The 12,411-nt window shown below is 40.4% G+C and overlaps 2 protein-coding genes across 10 annotated transcripts in view; one reads left to right on the top strand and one right to left on the bottom strand.

The window, feature by feature from the left end:
• LOC134741031 (neural-cadherin) overlaps positions 1–12,411 on the bottom strand; it is a 456,653-nt gene that overhangs the window by 369,924 nt on the left and 74,318 nt on the right. For all 9 annotated transcript variants that reach the window (XM_063673761.1, XM_063673764.1, XM_063673760.1 and 6 more), the window contains exons 3-4: positions 3,209–3,510; positions 1,426–1,562 (exon numbers count right to left, since the gene is read on the bottom strand). In XM_063673761.1, the coding sequence (XP_063529831.1) occupies positions 1,426–1,562; positions 3,209–3,510 (439 nt within the window). The remainder of the gene's footprint in view (positions 1–1,425; positions 1,563–3,208; positions 3,511–12,411) is intronic.
• On the top strand, positions 9,153–11,558 carry LOC134741040 (uncharacterized). The gene is made up of 2 exons (XM_063673779.1): positions 9,153–10,183; positions 11,425–11,558. The coding sequence occupies exons 1-2, from the start codon at positions 9,303–9,305 to the stop codon at positions 11,429–11,431; spliced, it is 888 nt and encodes a 295-aa protein (XP_063529849.1). The 5' UTR covers positions 9,153–9,302; the 3' UTR covers positions 11,432–11,558.

The following is a 12,411-nucleotide window of genomic DNA, read 5'->3' as shown; positions in this document are numbered from 1 at the left end:
CACATTTCTAATAGGTTTTCCCGTGATTTGTGAACTATTTTGTGTATTTTTAGGGTTCCGTACCTCAAAAGGAAAAAGCGGAACCCTTATAGGATCACTCGTTGCGTCTGTGTCTGTCGGTCTGTCACAGCCTATTTTCTATTTTGCGTCTTTTTTTTTCAAAATTTATACCCAGTAGTTTCGGAGATAAAAGAGGGGGGAGTGGTCATTTTTTTCCTATTTTCTTGAATAACTTATAAACCGTTTATCCTAAAATTATTAAAAAAAATATACTTGAGATTCCCACAATGAGCTCTTTCATTTGGCATGTGCCTAACATGATATAGTTTTAAAAACGTTATTTTTTAATTTTCTTATTTACCCCCATAAGTGGACCCCATATTTAAAATTCATTTGTTTACGTTACATGTCCGTCTTTGGGTCACAAACTGACATATGTATACCAAATTTCAACTTAATTGGTCTAAAAACTGTAGTGGTGTAGGCCGGATCCGGCCTTCACCACTGGAGGGCTTCGTCACTTTTTCTTTAATATATGACATCTATTACAGTTTTTAATTTATATACAGTAGTGTGACTACTTAAAAAAAACACAAATCAAAATATTTAATAAAATAATTTGATTTGTTCCCAAACTTGTTAATTGGTCTAGTAGTTTCGGAGAAAATAGGCTGTGACAGACGGACATACAGACAGACAGACGCACGAGTGATCCTATAAGGGTTCCGTTTTTTTTTCCTTTTGAGGTACGGAACCCTAAAAAGGGGTTGTTACTCCCGCTACGCCCGAGTGGAATATCACGCTTTTTGAAAAAAAGTGATGCGTTCCAATTAAAGATTTCTGCAATCATAGGCGACGCTTTACGCTACTAATTACATATTACAGTGCTGTCTAATTGACCGTGTCACAACTGGCTCATTTTTAACGACCTTTATTGGGAGCACAAGTCACTTGTCTCAATTAAAACGGCGTGATTTCTAGACTCTCGCATGAAGCTGATGAATTTTGTTTAGTTTCACGAGTATTTAATCATCACATTGTTTAAAGCAAAGTCGCTTTGTCTGTCGGTTCGCTTAAATCGTTTAACCCTTTAACAGACCAGACTAAAAAAATACACGATTCTGATTAAAAAATCAGCATAAGAAAAAAAATGCAAAAAGAGGATGCTATAGGCTGGTCAGGTTTTGCCGTATCTCATATATCTCAGTAGGTACGCCATAATATAATGGTTTAAACTACATGTTAATGCGGTTGATTCAAGAGAAAGATTTAGAATTTAGATATATAATTTGATTTGATAAAGGTTTGTGTAAATTAAGTGGTTGATATATCCACATTGCACACCCTTGCGAAGCCAGGCTTCGTATTGTTTCAAAGGACTTTTAAATTAATCCTTCAAAATGAATCTTTTAAAAGAAATCTTACTCAGAATCCTTCTTCTGGTTCTCGGCGATCTCGGCCTCATAGCTGGGCAAGTAGAACTGCGGGGCGCGTTTGCCGCCCACGATGCTCAGGCGCTCCTCCGGTGTCGACTGGAAGCGGCGCTCGTCCACGCGGCCACTCTGAAATTCATATACGGTTTCATAAATACAACATATAGCAGAGAAATTAAAATTGCATGGGAAAAAGTTGCTGGCAAAATAAGGCACCTAGTACATTGTATTACGCGCTTTTTTTGCTGTCATCAAGTGGCAGTCAACATATTTTATATTAAAGAAAAAAAGGGAAAAAAGCGGAACCGGAAGCGGAATTTTTTTCTTTTAATATAAAATTTGTAGAATCGCTCGCAGACGTAGGTATCTAACTGATAAAAAAAATACGTTCAGCAGTCTTTAGTACAGGTACAACAACTCTGTGGTCAGGTGCTTTATTATGTTATCAAGTACATTTTAATACTATCTCTTTTAGGCTAGTACCCGTATCAAACTGGCCCTATAATACAATTGTATTACACTGTCAAACAACACGCAATTTCAAAAATGTGTACCTACAGAGCAAGCGCTGTAAACTGGATAATGCGCATGTAGCACCCCTGGAGTTGCGGGAGTCTATATGCTACGGTAAACGCATACCATCAGGTGGGCCGTATGCTTGATTGCCACCGACGTGGTATTACAAGAACATTATTATATCATCATAAGATTCATGACCAACCAAAAATCCATTTTAAACAAAACCTTGTTAAAGGAAAATATTTAACTTAGAATCTCGAGCAATAACACGAAGAAGAAAAAAACACGAAATCAGCATAAAAGTTGCACGTGTTCATTTTCAACTCTGCTTCCGGAAACCACTCAGAATGTTAGAAGTAGAATCCCGGCTTAACATTAGAAGCTAAATATTTTCCGCGAAATAACGGGAAAGTCAAGTAGGTAAATCGTAAAACTCGGAGGGGCAGATTGCAATAAACAGCAACGTCATTATGAGTTATTATAAGTTTCTTTTAATTATAATAATTGTGACAACGGGTACCCCCTGCTGTAAGTCACCTAAGGGAAGTTTGGAACTGCAGGGGTGCCAGATAAAATGCCACCGAATTTGCAGAACCCCTCAAATATGAAACGTGGTATTAGAGCGTTTTCACATTGTCCGATCCAATACCGGATGTCGGAAGGAAGTAAAATGCTTAGATATATGTGTTTCTCTGTATTTATTTATTCATTTAATAAATCATTATTACTGAAAAATTATAAATAACGCAAAAAAGGCGGAATTAATGGCTGCAGCTGTTTTTGTCATAGGTCGTCGAAAGTCGGTTTGAAAATGTTAGTGATTTCCACAGAAACTGCGCAGAGTTATTCAATAATGTTTAATATTTATTCAACGGAATGTTTCTGGCTGGTTGGAATGTTTACAAATGCTACGGCGTAGAGCGCGTAGCGAGGTCTGCGTAGGCTCCCAACCGTACACTCGATAAAAGTACACTCGCGCTATGAAACAAATATTGGATAACATGTGTGTACTTACATAAAAAAATATTTTTGCACAATCCTTACGCTTTATATACAATGTTCATTTAACAAACTTTTTATTCACATCGAAGAAAGTCTACGTATTCGGATCGTATTCCCCTATCTAATAAATCAAAACTTTTCAAACCTCGCCTCAAATTTCCTTTGTGTACACATCTTAAGGGGTTAACAAAACTAAAAAAGTTTACATGCAGCGATATTTCAACTTCGTATCAAATAAGTTTTGAGAAAATTACCTGATCTTCGGCCTTCACATATAACACGTACTCCATGTCCAACTGGAAAGGATCAGTGCCTCTAGTGCGGACGACCCCCGAACGCTCGTCGACCTCGAATCTGCCACCGGTCCTGTCTCTCACTATGAAGTAGTGGATGTTGTGGTCTGTGTCGGGGTCTCGGGCCTGCAGCGTGAACACGGGGGTGTTGGGTGCGGCGTTCAGCTGCACCACCGTCTGCATCGGCAGCGGCCGGTTGATAAAGTACGGCGGCTCATCGTTCACGTCCTTCACGTGGATGATTACGCGTTGGTTATCCGTATCTGAAAACATTACACAATTATTAAAGTACCCACACAGCGACGATTGAATCTTCATACCAGGGCTCGTAACCGGTATTTTTTAAAACCCCGAAATAGCCCAATATTTTGAATTTTTTTATGCTCATTACGTGGGATTGAATCATGTATTTAGGAAACAATTCTGCATTATTAAAACGTCCCATTAAAAATGAAATTATAAACAAAAGAACGAAAAAGAACGTAATAATACCAGTATTTTTGTATGGAGCAAATACCGGTTTCCGACCCCTGCTTCATACATGTTTAGGAGCCAAACGGTATATTTTTTAAATATTCATTTTGTTAAATATTCTTGGGCTTCACAGGTTTCATTAAGTTTCTGTTGTCTTTGCTGAAATTAAACTCAACATAGACTTGAGTTGTGCATGTAACTTGGGGCAGGGAAAGTTAATCTAAACAGGAAATTACGACATCACTCCAGGAAGCTCAGAGCAAACCCAAGTAGCACGGATAGCTGAGATAGCTACTCACTTTTAGTTCTATTTAACGTTCTGTGCGTATTAAGACACTTATAAAAACACACTCGTGGTCCTACAGCTGTATCTCAGTTCTCAGTAATATTTAAATAGCTTAGAGCTGATTAAAAGCTGCATTACTGCCCTGAAAACTACATTTAATACGCAAAGAGTGACATAAAAGTATATTTGCTATGACCCTATGCAGCTTTAAGGGTTATCAAATGCTTTAACCGTAATCAGGTCTGTTTAGTGGATATAATTACGCCATGTGATATATTAGAAGGTAATTGTGAACTTTTAATACGCTGACTTATTAAGGGAGCACGAGTGAACTATTATGAAGCTAATAGACGTATAATGTAACACATATTGTGCATAATACAACTTAGCGCTGGACCTGTTTACCGCTATGCAGCTTTTATTATGCTGACTTATTAAGGGAGCACGAGTGAACTATTATGAAGCCAATAAACGTATAATGGAATACATCCCACATCCATCTCGGGAAGAAATCAAATTATTTAATGAAATATTTTGATTTGTGTTTTTTAAGTAGTCACACTACTATTATATGAATTATAAGCTGAAATAGATATCGTATACTAAAGAAAAAGCGACCAAGTGCACCGGTGGCCGAGGCGGGAATCGAACCCGCGTCTTCAGCTAACGCGGCTAACGTCCTGAAATTATTCGGCTGCTATACAGTGCTACTTGAGTAGGGACAAAGGACCTAACTAAACATGAAAGCATTTCGAGCGTTATAGAAATTCTATACAAAACTTCTAATATAAATAGCAGGGAGTTATGTTAAAGAGCACATTCCGAGCGTAAAGGATACTATGTAAATGTTCTCTTTGTCGTATTGTCGGGACAGCGCTCAAAGGTATAATTCCAATCGCTTACCACGGACGAGCTTATCTAAAGCTCAAGAAGACCAGTATAAGAACGCTCTCAGATTATACTTTATTATTACGGAAGTCGAAACCCGTACAACTGGTTAGCACTAAAACTACTTGCCTACACTCGCTACACCAAATTCATTGGGAGTATGTGGCCTGTATACATAGCCCTGATACTTTCCGCTTATCGCGGCCAAATGCCCGCCCTGAATGCTTAGGCGTCGTTACGTTTGGAATTAATGTGATTTTTTATTCGAAGCGGAAAGAGGCGCAGAAAGTCTGTGGTCACAGTTTGTTTCTGGTTATTTGAGTGAATTCACGCAAAATAAAAATAAAATACAATCTTCTAATCCAAGTATGATAATTAGATAAGTACAAAACTAGAAGCCGTCTAGAATAGTTTAGATATTTTTCTTTCCTATACTTACATTTTAATGCCACTGTAGGGTTAGTTGCGTGAAAAAAAAGCACATCATGATATTAGTTAGTAGCCAATGTTACACAGTAAGTACACCACACCATTCATAAAAATATAAAAAAAAAAAACAGTAGAATAAGTATACACAATAGAGGAAAGGAATCGTCACAAATCTTAGGCGCCCTAGAGCGCTGTAACATCTACTTTAATAAAAGCATAAACAATAACGCCATTAAAGTAGGTATGTATGTCGGCGGCAGATCGTAAATCACTTTGTTTGTGTTATGTAACATAACTTATGTTATACTTAGAAATAGTTTTATAAATATTTTATTATGTCTCTAGTTTACATTTTGCTACTCTATCGCATTGGGCAACTGTTATGATAGCTGTATCGTTATTATCAATAAATAAATAAAAAACCGGGCAAAGCGAGATATTGATAGGCATATCATGAAACTTCATGATCTGACTAAGATTAACCCAGGCATATCCATGCCTTATAAAAGAGGCGGCAGATGGATAAGAGCAATGTCTTTGCCGATTTTCCTAGCTTCATACCAGGCGCATCGTAAAATAATTGCATCTTTTGCCACTGGTGGCGTTGCGTCCGCCATTGTTGCTAAAATTGTACAAAAGGTACGTTTAGTACAATTTTACGTTCCTATTGAGCAGCATACGTACTAAAATCGTACGCTGCCCAAAAACGTACAATTTTTTTACATTTTGTTCACATCGTAGGTACGTATTTTTTGTGAAAATTGCGTATTGGTAAGATGAGTTTCCTAAAATCGTATTAATATGGTGCTTTCTGGAACATTACCTTAGCGTAGTTTGGGCGCAGTCGGTAATTGTTACTTTGTTTAAAAAGGGTTGCCATGTCACGAGCTTTTACATCACAACAAATCCTTCGAGCAACACCGAGAAGTGAGTCGGCATTCGCACTATTTCCCCTCTGCCGAAGCACATGCCCAACTGGGCATGCACACAACTAGCACGGTGCGTTGTGACTCATCCGTACACAAGCGGAGATCAAGGTGTGCAAGATTTGTCTTTGGCGTGTGTCATTTTATATGTATTTGTCATTTATAGATTGGATTTTGTATGTAGTGAGTGAGAAGTGCGACTGTGTGCACGTTTCCCCCCCGCAAAAAATGGCAGAACGATTTGTACGGTAAGATATCGCTTGGGCTCCTCCCTTCCGACGTGTCGGAAGCCGGTGTTGCTCGAAGTACAAATCGAACTTCCGTACATTGTAAATTGTAAATAGTTCTTGTTTACGCGCGTCTGATACAAAATACCCTAAAGCACTTACATATGAAACTTATATCACAGGGGTTTGACCGCAGGATACAAATAACGCTATTATCAAACATTGCGTCTAATATCCTAGTCCCGTATTTCCATCGCTCTCCAAGTTTGAAGCGAACATTCGCCGCAGATACCAGTATATATGTGATCTTGAATTACGCGTAGTTGTTACAGATTACGAGATCCAGTCATACCGGTTAACCCAGAAAGGTCGGTAAGTGTTGAAAACAAAAGCCCTAGTATCCTTTTTGTCCGCTGGGATTTCGGTAAATACGCAATATAAATCCGACGTTTGGTGTAATCCTATTCGGCGGTTCCGGTTTCGTGCCCAGTTTCACACTGCTCAAGTACATTGACCTCTAGGGCTAACCTCGTGGACTTGTATGTAATCAAGGGGCAGCCTTTACGTACAGCAGTATCACATTGTCACTGACACCCAACATCACAAGTAAAATGCATGAATCATTCATATTTAGGTAAACTTTCGTTAGCCGTTAGGTTAGTCAGTATTCTATGCCTTCGCTTAGTTATATCGAAAGATGATTTTAAATAGCATCCTTGTGTTAATATGATATAGTATAGGTACCACATATTACGTAATTGCTGAATATGCATAAAATATACCCTTATTGATGAATTGAATGGGACTTAAACTACATTAGTAAACGAAAAAGCGGAGATGAGAAACGTATGCGTTGAACACGCTACAGAAAGTGAATTAAAATAAAGGCTCAATAATTTTTAAGAAAAAAAAAACCGACTTCAATGGGGGATGCCGCTGAAAGTTCACTTATTGTTGATGGTGCACTCTTAGATTCCAGACAATGAAATGAAAAAGACAGCATCTTTTGCCTAATTATGTAGAAAAGGAGGTAAAACCACCCACTTTCTAGTAGCATTTCGTTTTTGTAAGGGTCGCAGTTCTAACCTAACCTACTTTTCTGATAGCATTTCGTTTCTGTAAGGGTCACAGCACTAACCTAACCTAACCTACTTTTCTGATAGCAGTTCTGTTTTGTAAGAGAGAGAAGTTCAAAACCCACCCACCCAGCTAACCCACTTTTCTAGTAGCATTTCCGGGTCTCGGTCCGGATCCGAGTCCGGGTCCGTGTCCGGCTGTCCGGGTCCAAGTTTGGGTCAGAGTTAGGTTCGGGTCCGTGTCCGAGTTGGGGTCCATGTCCAGACCCGGGTCCGGGTCCGAGTCCGGGTCCAAGTTTGGGTCTGGGTCCATACGGAAGAGATCAAATCGCCAAACGTGAACTATGTGTCATTGAAGAGTTCCATTCTGATCATCATCAGCAGTTCCACTTCATTAAATGTCACTTTTTTAATGTAAATGCTGGATTTGTTGATGGAAATACAAAAATCACTATATGTATGCCTTTCACATTTGAGGAGTTCCCTCGATTCCTCATGGATCCCATCATCAGAACTCGAGCTTGACAAAAATGTTTCTTGAAAACCTAACTTGCTTAACAAACATAACGAAGAGGACAAATCGCCAAACGTGAACTATGCGTCATTGAAGAGTTCCGTTCTGATCATCATCAGCAGTTCCACTTAATCAAATGTCACTTTTTTTTATGTAAGTGCTTGATTTGTTGATGAAAATACTAAAATCACTATATGTATGCCTTTAACATTTGAGGAGTACCCTCGATTCCTCATGGATCCCATCATCAGAACTGCTTTTTGACAAAAACGGGACCAATTTGTATGTATATACTTACAATCAAAAAAAGAATTTTACAAAATCTGTCCAGAAATGACGCAGTTATGGAGTAAGGAGGAGGAGTATGGAGTCAATTTAAATTTGTAATTTAGTTATTTATAAGTAGTTATTAAGTTATTTAGTTATTTATAATTATGTGATTATGTGGCGCTATGCCGTCTTTAATGTAACATACGAGCACAAATGTTGTACCTCACTGAATTAATTTACTTTATATATATTAATATAGCCCGGCAGCTTGAACATGTCATGCTCGCCTAAGTCTTTGCTTACAGTGGCGTCGTTGATCGGGTCGCCACTTTACCGAATGAAGGTTGAGGGAGACGATGGCTGAGATACGCGTCATACTCGTGAACGGGTGCTGTTTGTGGAGACCGGCCAAACGGGCTTCATTTTACCTATGTAACTTTACTTTTTAGTGGCATTAACGTGAGGCACTTCATTCGGTTCTTGTCTGTTTGTCTGATTTAATATCTTGTCTTTTTATTAATTATATAACAATTCAAGTCTTGGAGACCCTTTACATCTCTGGATAATTTAATGATCTTTTTTTATTATTATATACATTTTATCTCTGACACCTAGACTTTTAAATCTCTAAACAATGTTAGTACTTCTGTTGTTTGTATATTTTTTATTAGCTTTTTTTGTGTAATTTGACATTTATATTTATGTAAATTTTTTTTTTGTAATTTTGGGTTAATTTTATTGTTTGTAAAAATTGACATGTAAAAGTGCCCCTGTGGCCCATTTGCTGAATAAATGTTTGATGTAACAATGATGTGTATTTGTATATACCTATACGTAGTTATAAGGCGTTTGCGCCGACTGCTTAGCCAGTAATAAACTAGCTTGCGAACTAGACGGTTGTTTCACTCATACATCTCAGTGTCGAACGAGGATTCTGAAGTACCCGCGCTAAGTGAAAAAGTGACATGACGTTTTTTGGAAATTTAACGAATTTCGATCACAAAACTGGCGAATGGCAGATATTTCACAGCAAATTAAAGCAATTTTTTGTGGTGAATAAAATTTTGCAGGAAGGGGACAAGCGCGCCCTTTTATGCACTCACTTAACGGACGAAACCTACCGCTTGTTACGTAACTTGGCTCATCCAAAGGAATTAGAGGAGCTCGAGTTCAAGGAGCTAGTGAAATTACTCGACGGCCACTTCAAGAAGAAGCAGTGTACGTACGCTGATAAGGCCAAGTTTTATGCTGCGACGAGAGTACCAAGCGAGACTTTAGGGGACTGGGCGGCGCGATTAAGAGGATTGGCAACTTATTGCAATTTTGGCGCGGCTCTGGAAGCGAATTTAGCAGATCGTTTCATCCTAGGCTTGGGCTCGGGGCCCGAGCGTGATAAATTATTTGAAAAAACGGCTACCCTCTCGATGGCGGAGGCTCTGGAGATTGCAGAGAAAGCAGCGGTCGCTAGGGAAGCGAAGACGGAGTTGGCGGCATCTTTCAAAGAAGAGCCCGTATTTTATGGGGCTTGTGGGAATGGGCACGGCCGAGGCGGCTGGAACAAAGGACATCGCGGCGGTAGCAACAGCGGTGGCGGAACCCGGCCGGCCGGAGGCGACCAGAGGCAGCGAGATGATTTCCGATGTGCTGTTTGTGGAATGAGAAACCATGATGAAGATAGTTGCCGTTACAAGCGTTATCGATGCCAGAAATGTGGAGTTATAGGACATTTAAAAAAAGTATGTAAAAGCAAGCATTCGCGCGTGAACTGCATCGCCACTGAACTGGAGGAAAACGTGACCGTAGGAGCTGAGCAGTGCTGTAGGGAGTGCCAAAACTTTAATTTAAGGTACGTGCCTAATATTAAACCAATTGTCTTAGATGTGATTTTAGAGGGTAAAAATTTGTCCATGGAACTAGATTGCGGTTCAGGAGTGTGCGTCATTTCAGATAGTTTATATTACGAGACCTTTTCTGAGTACCAATTACAAAAATGTGACCTTAAGATGTGTTTTTACACCGGCCATCAAGTCTCGCCACTCGGTTGTTTCCAAATAGGGGCTACCTACAATAGTAGAACCGAGAAAATTAATATATTTGTTGTAGTTGACGGTGGCCCACCCTTGCTTGGTCGAGATTTTATGGCCGCCTTTGACTTGATTGTAACAGAAAAAACAAACCTTAATAGTATTGGTAATAATAATGATGTACAACGATTGTTAGAACAATATCCTGACGTTTGGCGCGATGAGCTCGGTTCATTTAACAAGTTCAAGGTCACCTTGCGTCTCAAGGAAAATTCCTACCCAAAATTTTTTAAACCACGGTCGGTTCCCTTTGCCTTAAAAGCCAAGGTAGAGGAAGAACTGGATAGGTTAGTAAAGTTAGGTATTTTAGTTCCTGTGAATTACTCAAAATACGCTACCCCTATAGTGCCTGTGCTTAAAGAAAATGGAAAAGTTAGGATAGCTGGAGATTTTTCCGTGACATTAAATAAGGATCTGGTAATTGACAAGTACCCCCTGCCTCGAATAGAGGAGGTTTTTGCCAAGTTAGGTGGTGGCGAACACTATAGCAAAATAGACCTTAAAAATGCATATAATCAGTTTATATTGGATGACTCATCGCAGGAACTCACGACGATAAATACCTCGAGAGGATTATTTAAATATACACGATTAGTGTACGGCTTGGCTAATGCGCCGGCGATTTTCCAAAAATCTATGGAAACCCTTCTCACGGGTATTGAGGGCGTGAGTTGCTGGCTTGATGACATTTGTGTAACAGGGCCCAATAAACAGGTACATTTGGAAAGGTTAAATTTGGTTTTAAATAAATTAAACGATGCGGGGCTGCGTTTACAAAAAGAAAAATGCGAATTTTTCAAAACTAGTGTCACCTATTTAGGTTATGTTATTAATAAAGACGGCCTACAGACATGTCCCACTAAGGTTCAGGCCATTTTGAACGCACCAGAGCCGACAAATGTGACAGAGGTGCAGTCGTTTCTAGGCTTAGTTAATTACTACAGAAACTTTGTTCCTAATGCATCGGCGTTAATGAGTCCCTTACACGAGCTGTTACGTGCAGGAACTGAATGGAAGTGGGGAGAGCGGCAGCGGGACGCCGTGCGCGCGGTGCGCCGCGAGCTGGCCTCGGAGCGCGTGCTGGCACACTTCGAGCCCAGCGCGCAGCTGGTTCTCAGCGCGGACGCCGGACCCGGGGGCCTGGGCGCTCTATTGGCACAACGAGCCGCCGACGGACAGGAGCGACCGCTGGCGTTTGCATCCCGCTCCCTCACCTCCAGCGAACGTAACTATAGCCAGATCCAGAAAGAGGCGGCCGCTTTGATCTTCGCTGTAAAGCGTTTTCATCAATACCTATACGGCCGTAGCGAACCTTTTATTCTAAAAACCGACCACAGACCGCTAGTTTCCATTTTCAATCCCCAAACCGGAATATCAGCCACTACAGCCTTACGTCTTCAGAGGTACGCTATTATATTGTCGGCGTATAATTATACTGTGCAATATGTTTCTAGCCGTAATAACTTAGTAGCAGACTATTTTTCCCGCGCGCCCGTGGCGGACACGTACAGCGATAGTGATAAGGAATTCGATTCATTATGTGCACTACATTTTTTAGATTCGGTTTCATCGGCGGTCACCGCGCATGATATTAAAAGGGCTACCGAGGTCGATTCAATTCTTCAAACGGTAATTAAATATATGGACAAGGGTTGGCCGCGTAAAATCGATTGCAAATCGGTCCAACCTTATTATAATTGCAGAACCGATTTACAATTTCTAAATGGATCCTTATTGCGGGGGCATAAAGTCGTAATTCCAGTATCACTTAGAGGACGCATGTTAAGCGAACTGCATAGCACGCACTTAGGTATTGTTAAAATGAAATGCGCGGCGCGCAGTAGGATGTGGTGGCCGGGTATCGACCAGGACATCGAGCGCTGCGCGGGCGCGTGCCAGGCTTGCGTGGCGCTGCGGCCGGCCCCGCCGCGGGAGCCGCCCGCGCCGTGGCCGCGCGCGCCCGGTCCCTGGCACCGGGTACACATCGATT

Source organism: Cydia strobilella, chromosome 4 (assembly GCF_947568885.1).
Source record: "Cydia strobilella chromosome 4, ilCydStro3.1, whole genome shotgun sequence".
Taxonomy (NCBI): domain Eukaryota; kingdom Metazoa; phylum Arthropoda; class Insecta; order Lepidoptera; family Tortricidae; genus Cydia; species Cydia strobilella.
The sequence above is the reverse complement of the archived record's forward strand: the minus strand, read 5'-3'. Positions and strand labels throughout refer to the sequence as shown.